The following is a 23,290-nucleotide window of genomic DNA, read 5'->3' as shown; positions in this document are numbered from 1 at the left end:
TACAGGAGACAATTTGAGAGCAGCAGGATTCCACACAGGGCAATGAAATAAATGGCCACCCAATTAATCTTTCATACATATTGGTTTAAGGGATAAACATTGGCAGGTTGCCAATGATAATTCCCTTGCTCAGTTTCAATGAGGGCCATGGGATCTTTTACATCCACCTAAGAGGGGAAGCAGGGTCTCTGTTTAATGTCTTCTCCAGAAGACTGCTTTTCTAGGCAGTGCAGTGCTCCCCCAATACCACACAGGAGCAGAAGCCTGGATTCTGTGCACAAGTCTTGGAGTGGAACTTTGAATCCATGGCCTTCTGAGTCAGACACAAGAGTGATGAGCTGTAACTGATAGTGCACAACAGAAGCCGGTGGTTGCTGAATATACGTATGCAAGTGCATATATGGCCCCAAGTACAACTATGGCTGTGAATATACGTGACTGCAGCCTGCGATTACATGTCTCATTCCATGTGAGAATCGAGATGAAGAGGAATGCCTTATAAAGTCATGCAGCATAGAAACAGACCCTTCGGCCCAACCAGTCCATGCTGAACATAATCCCAAACTAAACTAGTTCCACCTGCCTGCTCCTGGCCCATATCCCTTCAAACCTCTCCTATTCATGTACTTATCCAAATGTCTTTTAAACATTGTAATTGTACCCAAACCCGCTACTTCCTCATTCCACATGTGAACCACCCCTCATTTCTTTTTTAAATTTCTCTCCTCTCACCTTATAAATAGATCCCCCAGTCTTGAAATCCCTATCCTAGGGAATAGACAACTACCACTAACTCTATCCATACCCTTTGTTGTTTAACAAACTTCTACAAGGTCGCCTCACAACCTCCTATGCTCCAGTGAAAAATATCCCAGGCTATCCAGCCTTTCTTTCTAACTCAAAACTTCCACACCCGGCAACATCCTGGTAAATCTCTTCTGAACCCTCTCCAGCTTAATAGTATCCTTCCTATAACAGAGTGACCAGAACTGGACACAGTAAGCCAGAAGAGGCCTTACCAATGTCCTGTACAACCTCAACATGTCATCCCAACTCCAATACTCAAAGGACTGAGCAATGAAGTCAAGCATGCCAAGTGCCTTTTTAACGACCCTGTCTCTAAAAACTTAATGGAAATTGGAGATTTAGAAGAAATAAAACAAGAAAATCAGTTTTCAGAAGAAGGGCAAAAACACACAAAGCAACATATTTAAAAATTGATTTGAAAATGTTAGCAATGACACAATTCGGAATCAGCTGTTCAAGTGGATATTTTATTATGCAGTCTCAATGTCTAGCTAACAAATTGTTGTAGTCTGTTGTGGCATTGTTCATCTAACTTTTAATATAAAAACTAAAAGGTAATACTAAGTTTGACTTGATTCCTCCCCTGCTTGAGACTGACGTGTGGTGAGATTGATTTAATTATAGTCGCTTGGTGGTACAAAACCTAAATCTTGCTGAACAGAGAAACGTTGCTGGAGTTTTCAACTTGCACTCATCAGGAAAGACACATGAACACCAAATAAACTATTGTCTTTTGAATTTTGGCACTGATGCATTTGTCTTGATGAATGCAAGACAAAAGGCTTTTACAGCATGTCTTTCTCTGCAGTGGTATTGATTTAATTATTTAAGCCCCTCAGCCTAAAGCTGAAATTGAGAACGATTGTGATTTGTGATTTGCTTGCATGTGCGTCTCTGAATCTACCCTGTCTACTTGTCCTGTCAACAGTTTCAATATTTATTACAACAGAATACCAACGAAGGCTAATCCCCCACTGCCTCCACAGACCACCTCATTGCCTCTCCAACAGTCTCAAAAAAAGCAACAGAAAGAACACTGAGGGTTGGCATAAGCAAAACATTCAAAGACTTTTCCAGCTTTTGTTCTGACTTGCTGTTCTTCAACACATCGTCTAGTGTGCAACGCTATGAAACTATTTCCCTGAAAGGTTAGCAATTATTTTAGAAGTTCTGCATCATTGTGTCATGTCATCTAAACACGAGTATTTCTTTGATAGACCCAGGCAGCCTGGATTCAAGGGTCTGGTTCAAAGCTTTGAATCCTCACTCTGTCTTTACAAAATCCAAATGAATTCAATTGTTATCAGAGTCTGACAGTTTTGACCATTTATCTCAAGAAAGGGAAGCTTATATACCTGCAGCATCTTAATGTAACTTTAACATGTCACAAAGCATGGCGCAATGAAGTAATCGAGCCATAGTCATCGAGTCATACAGCACAGAAACAGACCTTTCGGTCCTACCAGTCCATACTGACCATTATCCCAAATTAAACTAGTCCGACCTGCCTGCACTTGGCCCATATCCCTCCAAACATTTCTTATTCATGTACTTACCAAATGTTATGATTTGGAGATGCTAGTGTTGGACCAGGGTGTACAAAGTTAAAAATCACACAACACCAGGTTATAGCCCAACAGGTTTATTTGGAAGCACTAGCTTTTGGAGCGCCGCTCCTTCATCAGATGGTTTTGTCCACACAACCACCTGATGAAGGAGCGTCGCTCCAAAAGCTAGTGCTTCCAAATAAACCTGTTGGGCTATAACCTGGTGTTGTGCGATTTTTAACTTTACCAAATATTGCAATTGTACCCATATCCGCTACTTCCTCAGGAAGTTCATTCCATATGTGAACCACATATGTGTAAAATATTGCTTCTCATGTCTTTTTTTAAATCTCTCTCCTCTCCCCTTAAAAATGTGCCCCCAGCCATGGAATATCTCATCCTTGGGGAAAAGGCAACTACCATCAACCCTATCTATACCCTTCATTATTTTATAAACTTCCATAAGGTCACCTCTCAACCTTCCAGTGAAAAACATCCCAGCCTTTCTTTATAATTTCCATACCAGGCAGTATCTTATTAAAGCTCTCCTGAACCTTCTCCACCTTTAATGGTATCCTTCCTATAACTGGGCAACCAGGAATGGACACAGTGGTGCTTGTTTGCAATGTAGTCATTGTTATGATGTGGGAAATGTAGCAGCCAATTTTCACACAGCAAGATGCCACACAACAGCATTGTGATAGTGACTGGATGATCTGTTTTCTGGATGTTGATAGAGGGATAATTATTGACTGGGGAGATCAGAAAGAATTCCCCTGTCCTTCTGTGGGAAAACATGATCCAGTGGTGATGTTACTGGACAGTTGTTGGACTGGGGCCTGGCGCGGGTGGTCAGACCGTGTGTGGAAGTCCCTGAGCTCAGCTACTGCAGTGTAATGTTTACGTGTAATCTGCTTACAGAGGAACCTCGATTATCTAAAGGCCATGGGCCTTTGTTCAGTTAATCGAATGCCAGATAATCGAATGCTGGATAACATAGTTTAGCCATGCAGTGGGACTTTGCGATCTTGTTCAGATAATCCAAAATTCAGATAATTGAATGCCATCTAATCAAGGTTCATTTGTATTTGACTGTAATGACTATCCTTCTCACTATGTCTCATTTCTGTAAAGTAATGCAACTATTTTTTTATTCCACTTTCTATATGTAAAATTTATACCTAGGTACTTGTACCTAAGATGGCGCCATAAGAGATAACATTGTAAAACTTTTCACTGTACTCCTGTACTTCTATATTTGAGTACACATGACAACAAAGGATATTCTATTCTATTCTGTTCTGACATGTTACATAGAGATCCCTCTCTATGTCAGTACTATTCTTTAAGCCAGAGATCCAAGTTAATGCTCTGGTGGACATGGGTTCAAATTTCAAGGAATTTAAACAAACTTAATAAATCTGGAACTGAAAGCTAGTGTCATTCATGGGGGTGGCAGTGAAACTATCATTAATTGTTAGGTTAGATTCCCTACAGTGTGGAAACAGGCCAATCAGCCCAACAAGTCCACACCGACCCTCCGAAGAGCAACCCACCCAGACCCATTCTCCTATATTTATCCCTTCACCTAACACTACGGGCAATTTAGTGTGGCCAATTCACCCTAACCTGCACATCTTTGGACTGTGGGAGGAAACCGGAGCAACGTGCAAACTCCACACAGTTGCCCCAGACGGGAATTGAACCCGGGTCCCTGGCGCTGTGAGGCAGCAGTGCTAACCACTGAGCCACCGTGCCGCCCCATTTGTTGTAAAGATCCACTTGATTCACAAACGTCATTTAGCAAAGGAAGTTTGCTGTCCTTACCCGAATTGGCCTAAATATAACTCCAGACACACAACAATGTGACTGACTCTTAACTGCCCACTCAGCCCATGTGCAATTGGAGTGGACAACATATGCTTGCCTTACCAGTGACACTTGCACCACATGAATGAATAAATGAAATAGAATGGAATTTTGTACCTATTTTGTCATTTTAAAAAAACTATTTAAGCCATAAATTCAATAATATGAAGGTGCAAATATTACCGTATCCGGTGTGCAAATATCCGGAGTGTTACGTCACTCATAACTACACTACAGTCTGTGTTTTGAACTGAAAACCTATTAGCCCACAGCCCATGGTGTGATCTGAGAAATCAATGTTACATACGGAAGCCTCAAGACACCTGAATTAAGAGCAGTGGTAGATCATTCAGCCTCTCAATGCTGCTCCACATTCAATAAGATTGTATCCTCAAAATTGCATTCCTACTTGCCCCTGCTAACCTTTCATTACCTCCCCCCTCACCTTGCCTCTTAAGTATCTATCCACCTTTGCCTTAAAAATATTCAAGGACTGTGCTTCTACCTTTTCAGGAGGAGCATTCAAAAGACTCACGACATTTGGAAAAAGAAATTGTCTCATCTGATTTATCAAACAGTGACGGCTGAGTTGTGGATTCTCCTACAAAGAAACATATGATCTGCATCTACTCTGTCAAGACCACTCAAGGAGTTATATGTTTCAATTGAGTTGCCTTTTACTTTTGTAAGCTCCAGCAAACACAAGCAAAAGACAACCTGCCCAATCCAGGTATTAGTCATTTCTCTGAACTGCATCCAACACATTTACATTCTTCTTTAAGTATGTCGACAAACACTGTACACAGTAGTCCAGATGAGGTCTCACCAATGCCTTTTCTGACTGAAGCATAATGTCCCTATTTCTGGATTTAGCTGGCTTCATGATAAATGATAACATTTTATTTAGCTTTCCTAATTCTGGCTGTACCAACACAATCACCTTTTAGTGACTCGTACATTAGGACACCCAGATCCCTCTCTGTCAGTACTATGCAATCTCTCACTATTTAGAAAATACCCTTTTTCTTTATTCTTCCTGCCAAAATAGGCAAGTTCACATTTTCCCACATTATACAGGATGTCCTCTATTCACAAATGTCTGACTTACGAAAGTTGTACTTATGAAGGTGATCCACACAGGGTGTAATTTTAAAGATCCACCACATTACCATTTCCTGTACTTATGAACAGCTATGTTATATTGTCATGCATTGTGTTCCAACATGTGTCCAAATCAACTCACAAACAGACTTAAGAAGAGGACTGCCTGTACTCCATTCCTGCAGCAGTGTTCCTGAGGCTGAGTTCCTAAATTCCTGTGGCTAGATTTTTATTTTTACAAGGAAAAAGTAACAGAACATCTCTTTCCCAAATCACTTAACCAATTTCCTCGATTGCAAGCCAGGTTTGAAAATGGTCGATGCTAAAGTGATGAAAGTAGGTGGTTTTGGTGATGGGGAGGTTATCATGTCAAAAGTCTAGCTCAAGGTTGTAAAATCCCTGCAGTGTGGAAGCCAGCCATTTGGCCAATCAAGACCACACCAGCCCTCCAAAGCCATCCCATCCAGACCACCCCCAACACTCAATTATGGTAAACCTGCATTTCCCACAAAGGTAGTGGCATGGTTGAGACAGCTGGTGGTGGTGGTGAGGTAGCAGTGGGTGCCATTGCATGTATGTTGCTCCTGTCAGTATCTTTTAGCTTGGTGTTGTCAAGGGGTAGCATCCACAAACAGCAGACATACTAAATTGTCTTTTGCCCTTTGTCTGCATGGTTCTGAAGAACAATGTCTAAGTCGTCATCCAATAGGACACCAGCAAATTCTATAATGAATCAACAATTGCAATAGATGGCCCCTGGTCTTTCTGAATAAAATATTAATTATGTCCTTTCAGAAAAGTCTAATACGGAAGATCACTGAACATTTTACCTTGGGACATTTAACTACATTAAAGACACTACATCAACACAAATTATTATGCACATCACTTTTGTACCCAGTACCCGTTGGTGAGTCCACAAAAAATATACATAATATTCTGGGAAAAAATGGAGTACCGCAGACATGACTTGAACTGGGCACTCTGAGGCACTGCCTTTTCAAAACATCAAACCACCAACAAAGAGCACGCTCATGGGTAATAGTCAACTCTTGCTCCCAATTCATTTGTCTGTATGAATAAAAATGCCAAATGGAAAGGACAAATCACAGATAACATCCACATTTCCAAAGGGCTTTAGTGAGCCTCCCTTTCACCCCTTACTTGGAAATCGTAGTATTCGGGTAAATTAAACTCAAGAATTGGGTGTAACTCCTGCACACTTTGGGACACTGTAAAGGTTATATGTCAAAATCTTCCTTTCTCTGCCTCATGAATGTATAATCTGACATTTTCTTTCCTGATTATTCCGAAGTAGGGCAAGAACCAACTTCAATGGGACCAAACTAGGGTTTGAACCTGCTACTACAGGATCATATAATCACCACAGTGCGGAAAGAGGCCATTTGGCCTATCGAGTCTGCACTGACACTCTGAAGAGTGTCCCACCCAGATCCAGACCCCCACCCTGTCTCTGTAACCCCGCATTTCCCATGGCTAATCCATCTAACCTGCACATCTTTGGACTGCAGCAGGAAACTGGAGCACCCGGAGGAAACCTAGGCAGACACAGGGAGAACGTGCAAAGTCCACACAAACAGTTGCCCGAGGCTGGAATCGAACCCGGCGCTGGGAGGCAGCAGTGCTAACCACTGAGCAACTGCCACCGCAAACTAGGTGAAATTGCGATTGGTCAGGAGGATGTAAAGAGGTTTTGGGGTGATTTGGACAAGTGAATGGGCAAATGCATGGCAGATGCAGTAGCCCTACCACACCATAGCGCTGCTCTCTCCTGAGAGAGGGGGTCACCACACCTCAGGCAGGGGGAAGAGTTGAGAAGAAAAGTCCTATATGGTAACCTCAGCTGGTGTGGGAATTGAACCCACGCTGTTGGTGTTACTCTGCATTGCAAATTGGCTGACAAGCCAACTGACACAGGGCTTCCTGCTGCACAGGTTGCTTCCTGGTGAGAGATGGGGGTGATCTCCTGAAAGACCCAAGGAGAACCCACACATTCCATCTGGCACTTTTAACAGGCAGAGTAAACTGGGATCCACAGCCATCGAAGGCACTCCAGGTTGCTTTCCTGCCTTCCAGGTAATTTGATCACCAGCCAGCACTAAATAGACACGAGGGCACACGTGCTGAAAGGATCTCTTGGGGATCGCCTTGTGGGGGAGGGGGAAGGCAGCACGCAATGTTCAAATCCCAACCTGAATCCTGTCAACAAATTGCTGACATTGGGCTCTTATGGGTGGTCTCACTGGGGAAGATCACTTTGAGAATGCCTGTCCTGACAGATGCACTCCAATTATTAATCACGCAGACATGCCAAACTGAAAGATGAATTGACATGCTCCCGGTAGGAAAACCTCACGGGGCGACTTTCCTCTGTTTACAACCTTCATGATCTTTTCGGTCGGTGGGAGAGAAATCGAAGGCATTTAGGAACTTTTAGTTTGAACACCATGTAAAAAGAGTTAAGAGAGCTGGCTTATGGCTCCACAGGTCTCTAAAATAAATGCATGTGCAGTCTGAACAGGCCCTGACCACCCTGGACCCATGCAAGACCTTGCAGGTGTATACCTCTGCTGCATCAATATATTCCTGAAGAAGGGCTTATGCCCGAAACGTCGATTCTCCTGTTCCTTGGATGCTGCCTGACCTGCTGCGCTTTTCCAGCAACACATTTTCAGCTGCATCAATATATCAGTCAGGTTCAACCCTGTTCCCTGCATTGCACAGCCCGAGATTCTGAGTGCAGATGTGGATCCATTGCCTTTATTGAAAGGTGAGTGCAAGAGGAATTGGCCTTCCTCTGACATCAGTCTCTCTCTCTGTGAGGAGACAGCTTCTTCGAATGTATTCTGTACATCCAGTACATCGTAGGAGGAGACCAGTCAGACTTTCACTCAGTTTACACTGAGACTGACCTGCATCTTAGCTTGATTCACCTCGCTTGGTCCTACATCCCTCAGCATGCTGGTCAAACAAAAATCCATTGATCTCAGTTTTGAAAATTTCAATTCACTTTGTCCCCCGCTCGAAGCCTCATGAGCTTTTTTAGGGGACAGCGCTCCAGACTTCAACCACCTTTAATGTAGGCGTTCTTCCTGACATCAACCCTGAATGACCTGGCTCTAATGTTAAGGGTGTTCTTCCTTGTTGTGGATGCATCAATCACAAGAGAAAACAGTTTCTCCTTATTTACTCCATCAAATCCTTTAATCAGCTTCGGAACAGGAGTAGGGAATTCAGCCCCTCAAGCCTGTTCCACCATTCAATGAGACTATGTCCAATCTGTGGCACAACTCCATACACCTGCCTTTGCTTATCAAAAATCTACATGTCTCAGATTTAAAATTAACATGAACAACTTCTTAATCAGTGCACTCTTTAATCTTCCATACTTCGTGAGGACTCTTCTGGTGCAGTGGTAGTGTCCCTATCCCTGAGCCAGCAGCTCTGGGTTCAAATCATCCTTATGAATCATTGAATCCCTACAGTATGGACGCAAGCCATTCGGCCCATCGGGTCCACACCGACCCTCCAAAGAGCATGCCAACCAGACCCATCCCCATTCCTGTAACCGTGTATTTCCCATGGCCAATCCACCTAACCTGCACATATTTGGACTGTGGAACTGTGCTCAGCACTGAGCCACCATGCTGCCCATACTTCAGAGGTGTGTATTAGCATCTCGGAGATTAGAAAATGTTTCCATACTCGAGGGAATACAAGCCTGGCCTGTGTAACCTGTATACATAATTTAACCTTTCAACATCATTCTGGAGAATTTTCACTTGCCCATCCAAGGTCAGTCCTCTCACTCCTGTAGTGTGGAGTCCAAAACTGGACAGAGAGCAGTAAAGATGGGGTTTCATTTTAGATTTAGAGAACTGCAACACATTCGTATTCCTCTACTGATTGTCTCAATCGAGGGAGAGAGGAGCTGGCAGCTAGCAACACATAATTCTGAAGAGTGTACCTTCACGATGATTGGCCACAGCAAGGAAAGTCTCCCCATTGATCTGGAAGGCCTCCCAGTCACGGGCACTGTGAGTTGGTAGTCTCTGGTACAGAACAAACCGCAGCCTCCTCTTGCTCCATCTGTAGATGACTGAATACTCCTGGTTCCGTTCATTCTTTTCAAAATTGGCCACGGCCAGGAAAACCTAAGAGGACACGGAGGATCAATAGTGTGCAAGATAGGGGCATGGGTCCCTTTGAGATTCTTGGGCTCACTTCCATTCCCACAGTCAAAATGTAAATCTTGGAAAAACCTTTATTAGAAAGTTTCCATGTTAATCAGAGATTTATCCCTGCACAACTCTTGCCCTTCTTTTATCCCATGTATGCAGTGATAGAGTGAATCTAAGTGTGTACTCACTGGAACAACAATGCTTTGATCAGGGACAGTTAGGGTTGGGCAATAGCCAGCAAAACCAACATCTAGTGAGCAAATAAAAAATAAACTCCAACCTAAGGATTTGACACAGCTCAGAGCTAACCCAATCTATAACCAAGAATGTGGTGGAGGCAGATTGAACCATGTCTTTCATGGAGTCATAGAGTCATATGGCAAAGGGCCCTTCGATCCAATCAACCCACGCTGAACAGGAACACTAACTAAACTCATTCCACCTGCCTGCTCCTGGCCCATATCCCACCAAGCTTTTCCTATTCATGTACCCAGCCAAATGTCTTTTAAACACTGTAACTGTACCCACATCCACCATTTCCTCAGGAAGCTCATTCCACACGCAAACCACCCTCTGTGTAAAAATGTTGCCTCTTATGTCTTTTTAAATCTCTCCTCTCATTTTAAAAAATGCGACCCCTCGTCTTGAAATCCCCCATCCTAGGGAAAAGATAACTACCATTAACTCTTATCTATACCTCTGTTTATTTTACAAACTTCTATCAATTTGCCTCTTAACCTCTTAGGTTCCAGGGGACAAAGTCTCAGACTATCCAGCCTTTCTTTATAACTCAACTTTCCATACCCGGCAACATCCTGGTAAATCTCTTCTGAACCCTCTCCAGCTTAATAATATCCTTCCCATAACTGGGTGACCAGAATTGCACACAGTATTCTAGAATAGGCCTCACCAATATCCTGTACAACAACATGATTTCCCAAGTCCTATACTCAAAGTACTGAGCTTCGAAATAGAATGTAGAGGAAGAGTTTGTGGCAAGTATGGAGGCTTAGTGGTTAGCACTGCTGCCTCACAGCACCAAGAACTTGGGTTCAATTCCAGCCTCGGGCAACTGTCTATGTGGCGTTTGCACATTCTCCCCATAAAAAGGCATGGGTTTGCTCCCACAATCCAAAGCTGTGCAGGTTAGGTGAATTGGCCATGCTAAATTGCCTATAGTGTTCATAGATGTATAGGTTAGTTGCATTAGTCGGGGTAAATATAGAGTAATAGGTTAGGGGAATAGCTTTGGATAGGATACTTTTCAGAGGGTCGGTGTGCACTTGTTGGGCTGAAGGGCCTGTTTCCACACTGTAGGGATTTTATGAAGTAGGAGTTGGTCTTGTAGAGAGCTGGCACTGACAGAAAGGACTGAATGGCCGCCTGTTGATTTGTAACTATTCTATGATTGTGCCGAGATCTGTCCTAACATTGTGGCCAGGTTAAAGTAATGAAACCAAGTCAGTTAATGCTCATGTACACAAGCACATTGAGCACCAACAGTTGAAGTTTGTCAATGAAGGCAATTTCATTTCTTCATCATGCCCATACTTTCTGAAATCTGAAAACATACCATTTATCCTTTTCCCAGCCTACCTCAGGGCCAATGGAGAAGTGTTTCCAGGCTTGGGCTTCATAGGTTGTGATGTTCTGATATGGCTCAAACCTCCCATTCAACCACTTGAAGATCGTTGAACCTGGCTGGGGCTTCCTATTGGCTGTGGCGGCAAAGAGTCCAATGTTTGGGATTTCAAAGATCTCCACATCTAGTGTTTCGGAGTTGGTCACCAGATTTTGATAGTTCTCCACATAGTCGAGTCTTTCCTTAGCTGGGAAATGAAAGAAGAAAACACAAAACGGGGGGGGGGGGGTGAGGAGGCAGGGATGTCAGATCATCAATGAGTCCAGTACCAACTGTCCTGTGTCGTTCAACCAATTCAGGGTGTAGAATGCAGCGATGATGGGAAAGCAGGAAATGTGATGGTGCTCTTGACCAACATTAGCCACTATTTCTAGGAGAGTCCAAAGTATGAAACAACTTGTCATGACCTCGGGGCCCCTAACAGCATTTTACAGCCAATAAAGCACTTTTTAATTTGTTGCACTGCGGAAACATGGCGGCCATATTGCACACAGCAAGATCCCACAAAGACTAACATGTTAGTGGCCAGAAAATCTAACCTTCAGGAAGTTGGCAGAGGGATGAATGTTGGAATACTGGTGAAATCTCACCTTGTTTCCAGAAAAATGGCAACTTGAGAGGAGACATGGGGTTTCATCTGAAAGCCGGCATCCCTAATCATTCAGCATTACTCTGAGTTGCAACAGCGGAGCGTCAGCCTGGATTAACATTCTACAACCTCCAGAGTAAGGTTTAATCCCACAACCTGAGGGCTCAGGGGGCTGAACTTTAAGCAGAATTGATGGCTCTGGGTCCTCAGTTGGTGACTCAGGGGGTTAGCCTGCCACCTCTGGCCTGGGAAGCTATGACTCGATAATGTGTGGCTCACGTTCAGCCAATTAGATTCTTGAGGTAGTGGAGAGGATATGTCCCACCTCCAAGAGGTGCCAGCTAACTAATGATCCTCCAGTCCTATAGTGGCTCAGTGGTTAAACTGCTGGGTTTGACTATCTGTGTGGAGTTTGCACATTCTCCCTGTGTCTGCATGGGTTTCCTCTGGGTGCTCTGGTTTCCTCCCACAATCCAAAAAATATGCAGGTTAGGTGAAATGGCCATGCTAAATTGCCGAAAGCATTAAGGGATAATGTGGGTTAGGTGCATTAGTCAGGAGTAAACGTAGAGTAATAGGGTAGGGGAACGGGGTGGGTTACTCTTTGGATGGTGGATGTGGACGTGTGTTGGGCCAAATGGCCTGTTTCCACACTGTCAGGATTCTATGTTTCTGATCCTACTGGTGCCACCACTGGCTGTGGACACTGCTGGGACTGCAGGCATCCAGATTATGAGGTAACTGAAGCTGCCTCAGGAGGCCAGTCAGGAAGATCCCTGCAAGCTGGTAGAGAGGGGAGGTATGCGTATATTCAGGAAGCTGGGGAAGGGGGGAATGTTTTCAATTAGCAGCGGCCCTTTCCACAGAGCCAGAGTACCAGAACATACCTGGCTGCCTCCCCATGTGGCACAGGCAGTCCCTACTGCTGGTGAAATACTGCTGGCACATATGAAAAAGCCAGGAGTTCAACTTGACAGCTAACCCACAGTATTTATTGTACCAAAGGAGTTGGGAAGGCAATGGGCAATGCCATCCCATTCCATTTTGCACCAACCCTTTCCCACCTGCCAGCCTGGTTGAGGTGGCACTTTGTTATTCTGACCCTTTGAGCTAAAACTGGCACCTTCAAGGATGAACAAAGCATTTACAAAAATGTCAAGCTTTGAGTGGCTCTTTATTCTGTTCGTGAAAGGTTAAAAATTGACCTTTAGAGCAGGAGACTGATATGTGTTTTATTTATTTATTTATATTTTATTTATTTCTATGTCTGTAATGACCCAGACTGCTCCTGAAGCAGGCAGACATTACTCTGTCACCAAAAGGTCCCCATTCTATCCACAAATGAAATCATCTGCTTTTGAACCCGGGTTTCTAAGCCACACTAATAATTTGCTGCTGTTTCTGCGTGTGTTGTGCAGCTGGAAGCTTCTATTTGTATGGCCATTTCAAGGTTAAGGCCAATGGTAACGTCTTAAGTTCCTCAGGCTGATTTCTGAAATCATTTAACAATCCAAAAGTAATCATTCTTAGGCTTTGGCGGACTGCCCAATTTGTGTCAATCTCTTCGCTCATTGTTAGTAATCTGCATTGACATAGATGAGTCTTGACATGCTGTTAACCATGTTACTAGTTTTGTAAGCATGTCTACTGCTTCTTAATAGATACTGTGGAGAGATGTGTATTGAGGTTCCTGCTGACTGTATACATGCCAAGCACGATTTGGTTTGAAGTGCAATTTGTAGTTGTATTTTTCAGAGTGATAGGCATGGAGTCTGTGTCACTGTTTTGAAGACTTTCCCTGAAACCACGAACTATCTTAAGACAGTTCACCCATCATCTCTGTGCTGATTGACTTAATCCAGTTCCTGGTAGAGGAATGTCTCACTGCTAAAATCCTGGCTGCTGTCTTCAAATTGCTTCTCGGCTTCAGACTGGCCAATCCCTGTTAACTTCCGAGGTTCAGAGATTCTGCATTTCCCATAATTCTGACCCCTTACACTTCCTTTACTTGCCATGATCCAACATTGCTGTCCATACCTCTAGCTGTCTGGAGTGCAATCCCTAAAAGCTGTTGCCTTTCCACATGCTGGTCCTCCTTAAAGATGCTCTTTAATTCCTTTTCATTAATCAAGCCTTTGGTCACTTGTCCCAAAATCTCCTTAAGGTTGTTTTTTGTGATAACACTCCAGAGAAATACCTTGGGATATTTTATGATATTAAAGATGCAAAAGCCATGAAAGGTGGGGTTGCTTTTTAAGCAAGTGCCAGACTACATATAATATGATCATCAAACTGCAGTCCATAAATGTAACATTTGCTGGGCTTCAATCAAGTTTTAGGAAGTGAAGAAGCTTTTTTTTTAATGAGAGTGGTACAAGGAAAAGGTCTTAGCAAAAATAGCCAATGTGGCATCAATTGGTTCATTAAAATGGCAACTGGCTTGAATATTGGAGGGGAATATGGCTGATGGTTCTGGAGCATATATTTTTAACTAACCTGTTCAAATGCATTATGACATACCTCTGGAGCAAATGGGAGTGAACCTGGGCCTTCTGACCCAGAGGTAGGGACAAGTCCAAAGAGGTTATAGGGAAACAGAGACAAATAAACAATAAACATAAACAAATATAAATAAATAAACAATCTATGGAATAGCTTGCTTCCTGACTTGGAATGAAGAAAGATCAATTGAAACAAATTAAAGTTGAGTCATGGACACTAGGGAATTGATTAATCTGAGTTTGAGGATTGGATGATGGTGCGATTGATCTCCTTCGGAGAGTAGATGGATATGTTTGAGTTCATGATGGAACTGTGCCTCTTGGCTTGAATAGCCTTTCCCTTGTTCCACCTTATTTCAATTTTTTTTCCAAATTAATTCACAGGATGAGGGCCTCGCTGTCTGGGACAGCATTTATTGCCCATCCCAGAGGGCAGTTAAGAGTCAGCCACATTGCTGTGGGTCTGGAGTCACATGTAGGCCACACCAGGTAAGGATGTCAGCTTCCTTCCCTAAAGGACATTAATGAGCCAGTTATTTTTTTTCCAATAATCAACAATGGTTTTATGGTCATCATTAGACTCTTAATTTCAGATATTTAGTGAATTCAATTGGAGATTTGTTAAATTTCAGTTTAACAAAGACCCCATGAATCAAAGACATTTGTGTACTTTTGAAATTTTGTTTATGGTAAGATCACAAATGGTCTTTTTTTAAATAACAAATAATAATTGCATTAATATAGCACTTTCCAGCCAATTAAGTACTTTTGAAGTATATTTAATGTTGTGAAATAGGAAATTGAAAATAGTGAGAACTGCAGATGCTGATGAAGTATCAGTCCCGATGAAGGGTCCTGCCTGAAACATTGATTCTCCTGCTCTTCTGATGCTGCTTGACCTGCTGTGCGTTTTCCAGCTCCATTTTCCATCGACTGTGATATAGGAAATGTAAATTACATGCAACTAGCTCCCACAAACAGCAATATGATCATGAGCAGATCATCTGTCTTTCCTGATGTTGACTGAGGGATAAATATTGATTTGGATATAGAGGATGACCTCCTGCTCCTCTTGTGAAATAGTGCCATGCGATCTTTTACATTGACTCAACCAGGCAGACAGAGCACTGGTTTAATATCTCATTGGAAAGATAGTACCTCTGACATTGCAATACTCCACTGGGGTGTCAGTCTTGAATTTTTTTACTCATACACTTAACTGGAACCTTGAAGCCCATGTTCTTGAGGCACAAATGCTTTGAACTGAACTACTGCTGACAAAAAAAACTACTTTGATAGCAAAAGCTTTATTAAAAACTTGTTCACTGTTTATGGATGGTGTTGGTGAGGCCCAAATTTATTGCCGACCACAATCGTTCTGAGAGCTGTTTTCCTTGAGACCATTGCAGTCTTTGGGTTTGTGCATAAATCCACAGTTCTGTTAGACAGGAACTTTTTGGATTTTGACTCAGAGATAGTGAAAGGAAATACTTCTAAATCAGCATGGTAAGTGACTTAGAAGGGAACCAGTTTTTGATTCCCTCTTCCTCAAATCAAATTTGAGAAAAAGATTCAGCAAAAAGTATGTGTGTGAGTATATGTGTAAATGTGTGTGATTGTGTGTGAGAGAGAGATAGAGTGGGCGCATATGTGTGCGTGTGTGTTTATGTGCGTTAGAGAGAGAGAGAGAGTTTGTGTGTGTGTGTGTGTACGTGTGTGTGTGAAACAGAAAAAGAGTGGGTGTGTGTGTGTGTGTATACGTGTGTGTGTGAAACAGAAAGAGAGTGGGTGTGTGTGTATGTGTTGTGTGGGGAGGGGATAATTTATTCAACACTCAGAGACCTTTATCTGATCATTGACGCACATGGAAGACAGTACCGTTCAGCACTGATGCACTCTGAATTAGCGTGACTCACTACTTGAACCCTGAACGCTGATTTACAATATTGTGGGCAAAATGCCTCTTTAGAAAGTTCTAATCTGGGTTGATACCCCAGTGTAGTCCTGAGCAGGGGTGTGCAGTCAGAGGTGAATTGTTAAGAAAAAAGGTCGCATCTATCTGGCATGGTAGCTCAGTGGTTAGCACTGCTGTCTCACAGCACCAGGGTATTGCATTTGATTCTACCGTTGGGCGACAGTACATTCTCCCCGTGTCTGTGTGGGTTTCCTCTGGGTGCTCAGGTTTCCTCCCACAATCCAAAGACATGCAGGGTACGTGAACTGGTCATGCTAAATTGTCATAATGTTCAGGTTAGGTGCATTAGTCACGGGTAAGTATAGGATAATAGGATAGGGGAATGGGTCTGCATGGGTTACTCTTCAGAAGATTGGTGTGGATTTGTTGAGCTGAAGGGCCTGTTTCCACACTGTAGGGATTCTATGATTCTATCCTCTCAAGTGGAGGGAGAAGATCCCATAGCACAATTTTAAAGAATAGTAAGGGAGTTAACCCTGGAGTCCTGACCAATCAACATTGCAAAAGCAGGTCACTTGGCAACTATCATATTGCTGTTTGTGGGAGCTTATTGTGCCCTGTTTCATTGGCTGAGTAAAAAAAATTTCATTGACCGTAATGAGCCTTGCTGAGGTTCATACAAATGTGACTTTCTTTCTTTATGTATTCTATTTATTCATTAACAACTTCACTGAGGGGTGGCACTACAAACAATCCATCTCTACCTTAATGATATTGTTGCATTACCTTGTAAGATTGACACCCAAATCTTCCCATCGCAGATATAAAGGTCTTTCTTGAAAACATCAAACCAGAGACGGCTGGCTTCAGTCTCAGTGCAGGGTGGGTGGCTTCCAATTGTCACCTTCATGTCTGTTTCTGATTTCAACACAAGAGGAGATCAACAACGTTCGTATTTACCAGAGACGAGTCATTGAGTTAGACACTGTGTGGCTTCACTATGGCTAGGAGAAAGTGAGGTCTGCAGATGCTGGAGATCAGAGCTGAAAATTTCATTTCCCCTCCTCCCACCTTGTCTCAGTCAAATCCATCGAATTCAGCACCGCCTTCCTAACCTGCAATCTTCTTCCTGACCTCTCCGCCCCCACCCCAGTCTGACCTATCACCCTCACCTTGACCTCTTTCCACCTATCACATTTCCGACGCCCCTCCCCCAAGTCCCTCCTCCCTACCTTTTATCTTAGCCTGCTGGACAAACTTTCCTCATTCCTGAAGAAGGGCTTATGCCCGAAACGTCGATTCTCCTGTTCCCTGGATGCTGCCTGACCTGCTGCGCTTTTCCAGCAACACATTTTCAGCTTCACTATGGCTAGGTCAAAATCTTGGATTTCTCTCCCTAACGGCATTGTGGGTTAACCCACAGCAGTTGAACTGCAGCAGTTCAAGAAAGCAGCTCACCACCACCTTCTCAAGGGCAACTCGGGACGGGTAATAAATACTGACCATCCCACAATGCCCCCATCCCACAAATGAATAAAGAAAAAAGACTGCAAAGTGTACTTGACATACTATTTTGATCTATATTCATATTTCTCCATCAGTAACAACAGCTTCCATTCAATAGTGCCTTTAACATAGTAAATTGTCCCAAAATGTTTCCGAAGAGAGTTCTGACTAAGTTTGTATACGTTGGTCACATAGAGAAATATTAGAACACAGGCTTAGTCAGGGACACACATTTTAAGCAGCATATTGGAGGTGAAAGAGATAGAGAAGCACAGATGCTTTTAAATGTATTCAATCTTGGGCTATGGATGTCATTGACAAGGCCAGTATTTACTATCCATCTCTAATTGTACTTGTTAGGTAATGGTGACCCACTGCTGTCCTCATGGTGTATAGGCACTCGCAGGGCAGTTATGGAGGTAGTTCAAGGATTTCCACCCTGTGACACTGAAAGAATGGCAATATATTTCCAAGTCAGGATGGTGAATGGCTTGGAGGAGAATTTGCAGTTGGCGATGTTACCAATACTTGCATCAATAGGACTATCCATTAACAACTCACACTTAAATACATTAACACTGTTTTGATAGCAAGAAAAGGGGTGATAGTGTCATAAGTACACCACTAAATTAGAGCAAATCACTGCAGTACAAAGATTGGACTCACCTTTACCAGGACTGTCCACAGGGTAATGTTACCAATACAGACTGAAAAGATCATTTGGAACAAGTACATTGGTAAGAAAAGTTTTTTTCCTTCATGTTGATTATCTCGTCACGTGTTATAGAGCCAGTTTGGCAGCTTTGGGACTCAGCCAGCTTCCTCAATAGTGGTGCTACTCTTGGTAATGCACAATGAAATGCCCCACTTAAACTACATTCTGTTCCCTTGTTCTCCTTGGTGCTTCTCCCAGGCAGTGTTCCATGGAGTGCTAGTCCGTCAACTGAGGAAGGGTGGAAAATGGTAATCAACAGGAGAATTCTTTGCCTGTAATTTCACGAGTCTTCATGAGGAAATATTAGCACTGGCCAGAAAGTATAATTTAATGATTTAACATTGGGCTATTGTTTGACTAGTCTGTGAAATTTTGGCAGAAGTCCCCAGATGTGAGCGAGGAGAATTTTGCAGGATTGACAAGACAGGGTGTACTTTTGTTGTATCCAGCACCTAGGTCAAGGCCAGGAGCTCCAACTGGTTGAAATATCCTTATGCTTTCTTTGTAACACAATGGCCTGCTAAGGGCAGTTAAGAGTCAACCACATTGCTGTGGGTCTAGGACCACATTGGGCCAGTTGAGGTTTTAGGACTATCCAATAGCTTCATGGTCATGATCATGGACACCGGCTTTTAAATTCTGGGATTGCTTTAATTAAGTGAATTCAGATGCAACAAATAGCCATGCATTCACATCTCTGGATTATTGGCCCATTCACATGAGCGCTGTGCCACCTATTCATATGGGAAACTTCAAAGTTTAGGGGCTTAGTGAGCTGAAGGCATGGAATGCACAAGAGACCAGAAGTAAAAGTCAACAGAGATCGCCAATGACTGGACAGGTTGCCAAAGACGGGGAGAGCCACGGTCCTGAGGAAGTTGCAAACAAGGTTCGGAATTTTAAAATCGAGGCGTTGTCAGGCCGGGAGCCAACTAGATATATCCACAGGGACAGAAGTTGTGATGATTCACACCTCAACCTGAATTTTCCTGAAGGCAGTGATTCATATGCTGTGGGTGTCCCCATTCTTCCAATTCCACACCCAGATTGACTTCTGTTCGTCTGGAATGTCTAGGCAGCAATTTATATTGATAGAGCACCTTAACCATAGTAACACGGACATAAAATACTAAGCAGCATGGAGTCAAAAAGTGTGGCACTGGAAAAGCTTGACAGATTAGGGAGCTCCAAGGAGCAGGAGAGTCGCTGTTTCGGGCATAAGCCTTTTATCAGGAATGGAGAAAGAGGAACAGCAACTGAACCTTCACAGGAGACTTGTAAGAAATGACAGAAAGCTTGGTCAAAGAGATGTTTTTGAGAAGCTGTTTAAAGGCGGATGGAAATTAAACAGATAAAGGAGTTTAGGAAGACAGTTCCTGAGGGAAAACCTCAAGTTCCCACCGGAAAAATGGAGTGAAGTGTCATTGCAGTTCAGTGACAGAGGGTTAGAGGTATTGAGAGGCAGAATGTAAGGTTTGCATATGCAGGGTCAGATCAGGTGTGGAAAGAGCTTGTAAGTGAACACAGGAGTTCTGAATTCTATGTTATGGTGACATGCAACACAGTCTTATTCTCAAAGCGAGGCCTTCCTGCGAGGAGGGTAGCTAAAGTTATCTTAAGCAGGAGCCTGAGCTGAATTTTCTCATTTCTTCACTCAGGCCCCTTAGTTTGCCCACAAGCAATCTTAATTAAACTCAGACCAGAGCCAGGACCAAACCTGGGGTCTTCCCTGCCTGTGTGTATATCCATACCAGACCGTGAAGCAAGTGCTACAGTGTCAAAAGTGCCATCCTTCAGAGATGGTAAAACCAAGACACCTTTTGCCCTCTCAGATGGATATAACAGATTCTATGGGACTGTTTTGAAGAACAGCACAGGAGATATCTTCAGAATCCTGGCCATGTTTGATACAACATTTAACATCAATATAAAGCAGATTTCATGGTCATGACCACCGTACTGCTAGTGGGAGCAAATTGGCTGGCATACTTCCTGTAACAGTCTTCCTGTGTTAGCTAAATGTAACACAAATTAAATACATTTATTCTGTTTATTTGAAGATTGCTGGTGTGTTTATTTGAAGCTACACTAATATATACAGAGTGGAGCTAATCTCAGGCACAGCTTTCACCTTGAGTATTACAGTGCAGAGAGCCTGTTGCCCATGGTCATGTGATAGCATTCCAGTACTTGGCTTATATGCATTTTCTACTCTTAAAGAGACATCAGTCCAAATGTGATAAGACAACATTTCCTACATCAGTACAGTGACAACACTTCAATAGAAGTAACTCAATTGATTGTAAGGCGCTAGAGAAATCTTCCTTTCTCTCCCTGTCAGATGAACTGAAACCAGAAAGGAAGGTTTACATTGACTGGGTCCCAACAATAGGAGGTGCAAAACCCTCAGGAATGTTCTGGAGATTCCATGAATTGAAGATTAGTTTATGGAACATTTGGGAAGCATTAAAAAAAGCTGAAGTATTTTTCTTCATTGCCTTTGATCATTGTTGATTGCTAGTTATACAACTAGGGAGGTGTGGGTTGGGGGAGGGGGATGCTGATTGACTAACCATTAGAAATAAAATGATGGCAGTAATGAAGTCTTTTTATTTTCCAGGTGGGTGGAAAGGTGGCATACCTGGACAATGGACATGTTGGGCCATCAATTGGGAGGAAAGTGTGGTGGTGGGAGATCCTAGAAACATCTAGGAATACCAGCAACTAATTGGCAACCTTATGTGTTCCATTTCTCTGAAAATTAATGAATTACTCTGTAAAATGAGTCAGGTTATAACCCTGCAGCACACTGGCAGTAATCTTCTGATGTCAGCTATACTCAACCACCAGTTAAAACTTCAACCCAGACAGCATAAGTCTCAAATAAAGTCCCTAAGAGAAGTGAAGAGGAGAATTAATGGAAGTGTTCAAAATTATGACTGATTCTAATAGAGAAGTGGGGCAGGGGGGGGAGTGTTCCCACTCACAAGAGGATCAGTAACCAAAATTAAACAAATTTAAAAGTAACACATTTAAAAGAAAATAAAACTTTAAAAGCATGGTGAAAGAATCTTGAAGGGGATGAGAATATTTTTATGCAGTGCGTTGTTGTGATCTGGAATGTGTTACCTGAAAGGGCAGGTTCAATAGTGAGTTCCCATAAGGAATTGAGTAGATAATTGAAGAGGAAAATGTGCATGACTCTGGGCAAAAGGCCAAGGGAATGGGACCACTTGGATAGCTCTTTCAAATATCTGGTGGCCCATGAAAAGGTAAATGATCTCTTTCATTGCTCATAATTCTAGTATTGAACAACAATGAGCTCGTGTAGGTATTAATCATGTTATTCTCATATTTGTCTATAGTCTATGGCAATACACTTACATAATAAACAAACGGTTTGGTCTTACGCGAAGTCATAGCCATAGAGTCATAGAGATGTACAGCACGGAAAAGACCCTTCGGTCCAACCCGTCCATGCTGACCAGATATCCTAAATTAATCTAGTCTCATTTGCTAGCATTTGGTCCATATCCCTCGAAGCCCTTCCTATTCATGTACCCACCCTGGTGCCTTTTATATGATGTAACTGTACCAGCCTCCATCACTTCCTCTGGCAGCTCATTCCAAACACACACCAACCTCTGCGTGAGAAAGTTTCCCATTAGGTACTTTTACCCTCTCACCTTAAACTATGCCTCTGGGAAAAAAGACCTTGGCTATCCACCCAATCCATACCTCTCATGATTTTATAAACCTCAGCCAGAGAAAACATCACCAGCCTACTCAGCGTGTCCCTATAGCTCAAACCCTCCAATCCCAGCAACATCAACAAAATATAAAATATTCCAAGTCACTTCACATTATCAATCAAAATCTCACACGGACCTGAGTAACCTGATGTTCAGAACTGGAGACAAAAAAGTCTTCAGTAAACCCCTTGCTGCCTGGAGCCTCCTTTTGGAAGATCTGGCCCCTGCCACTGGTTTGCATATGTCTTGACAGATTTGCGGATTGACCTGGAAAGCCAGGAATATCCTGTTCTTCGCTGGCCAAGGGAGGTGTGTTTGGGAGAGGCCGTGAAAGGGAGTCAAACACCATTAAGATAGCATATGCATACCCGAAACTGCCTCACCCAAATACTTGAGGCAGCTCCACCCAACATCATTGTAGCAAAATATAAGCAAAATATTGTGGATGCTGGCAAGCTGAAATTACTGCTGGAAATTCCAGAAATTCTCAGCAGCTCTGACAGCATCTGTGGGGAGAAAAACAGAGTTATTGATTCCACCTTGCACAGCTTTTCAGAATTGGAAAGTCTGAAGAGTCACGTCAACTCGAAACATTAATTTCATTTCTCTCTCCATTGATGCTGCTTGACCTGCTGAGTATTTCCAGCAATACCTGTTCTTAATACAGTTTGTTTCCATGAGAATCCTCAGTATGAAGATTCACTTCTGGTTTTGTAGCTGAATAGTGTATTTAGGTCCAGTGCTATATACATCTTCAAGTCTGCCAACAACACTAACTGGCATGCCACAGTTGATGGGAGCAGAACAGTGCAAAAGAGATTGTGGGCAAAATTGTGATAGATGGGAGTTCAGTGGGGGAAATGTGGAGTCATGCAAGCATCAGAGTAAGGAATTGAGGATAAATAGGAAATTTAGGGATCCCAAATCACTGAAAGCTAATGGACAGGTACAAGCAGAAACTAACATGGGATATCTCCAGAGTTCTGAATTCAAAGAGAGCTAAGTTATGTTTCAGGCACACAGAGCTCTGGTTAGACCCCATTCTGTAGTAATGTGTTAAGTCTGACTGCCACATCTCAGCAAGGGGATATTGACCCTTCAGGGGTGCACCAAATCCACCAGAACGATCCCGGGGCTAAAAGGG

At 42.9% G+C, this 23,290-nt stretch overlaps 1 protein-coding gene across 1 annotated transcript in view; it reads right to left on the bottom strand.

Annotated features, from left to right (window-relative positions):
- tspearb (thrombospondin-type laminin G domain and EAR repeats b) overlaps nucleotides 1-23,290 on the bottom strand; it is a 76,832-nt gene that overhangs the window by 29,833 nt on the left and 23,709 nt on the right. Inside the window, exons 5-7 of the mRNA XM_043694476.1 lie at nucleotides 13,795-13,954; nucleotides 11,123-11,355; nucleotides 9,313-9,499 (exon numbers count right to left, since the gene is read on the bottom strand). Coding sequence (XP_043550411.1) covers nucleotides 9,313-9,499; nucleotides 11,123-11,355; nucleotides 13,795-13,954 — 580 coding nt within the window. The remainder of the gene's footprint in view (nucleotides 1-9,312; nucleotides 9,500-11,122; nucleotides 11,356-13,794; nucleotides 13,955-23,290) is intronic.

Source organism: Chiloscyllium plagiosum, chromosome 7 (assembly GCF_004010195.1).
Source record: "Chiloscyllium plagiosum isolate BGI_BamShark_2017 chromosome 7, ASM401019v2, whole genome shotgun sequence".
Lineage (NCBI taxonomy): Eukaryota > Metazoa > Chordata > Chondrichthyes > Orectolobiformes > Hemiscylliidae > Chiloscyllium > Chiloscyllium plagiosum.
Note: the sequence above shows the minus strand (reverse complement) of the source record. Positions and strands in the feature narration are given on the sequence as shown.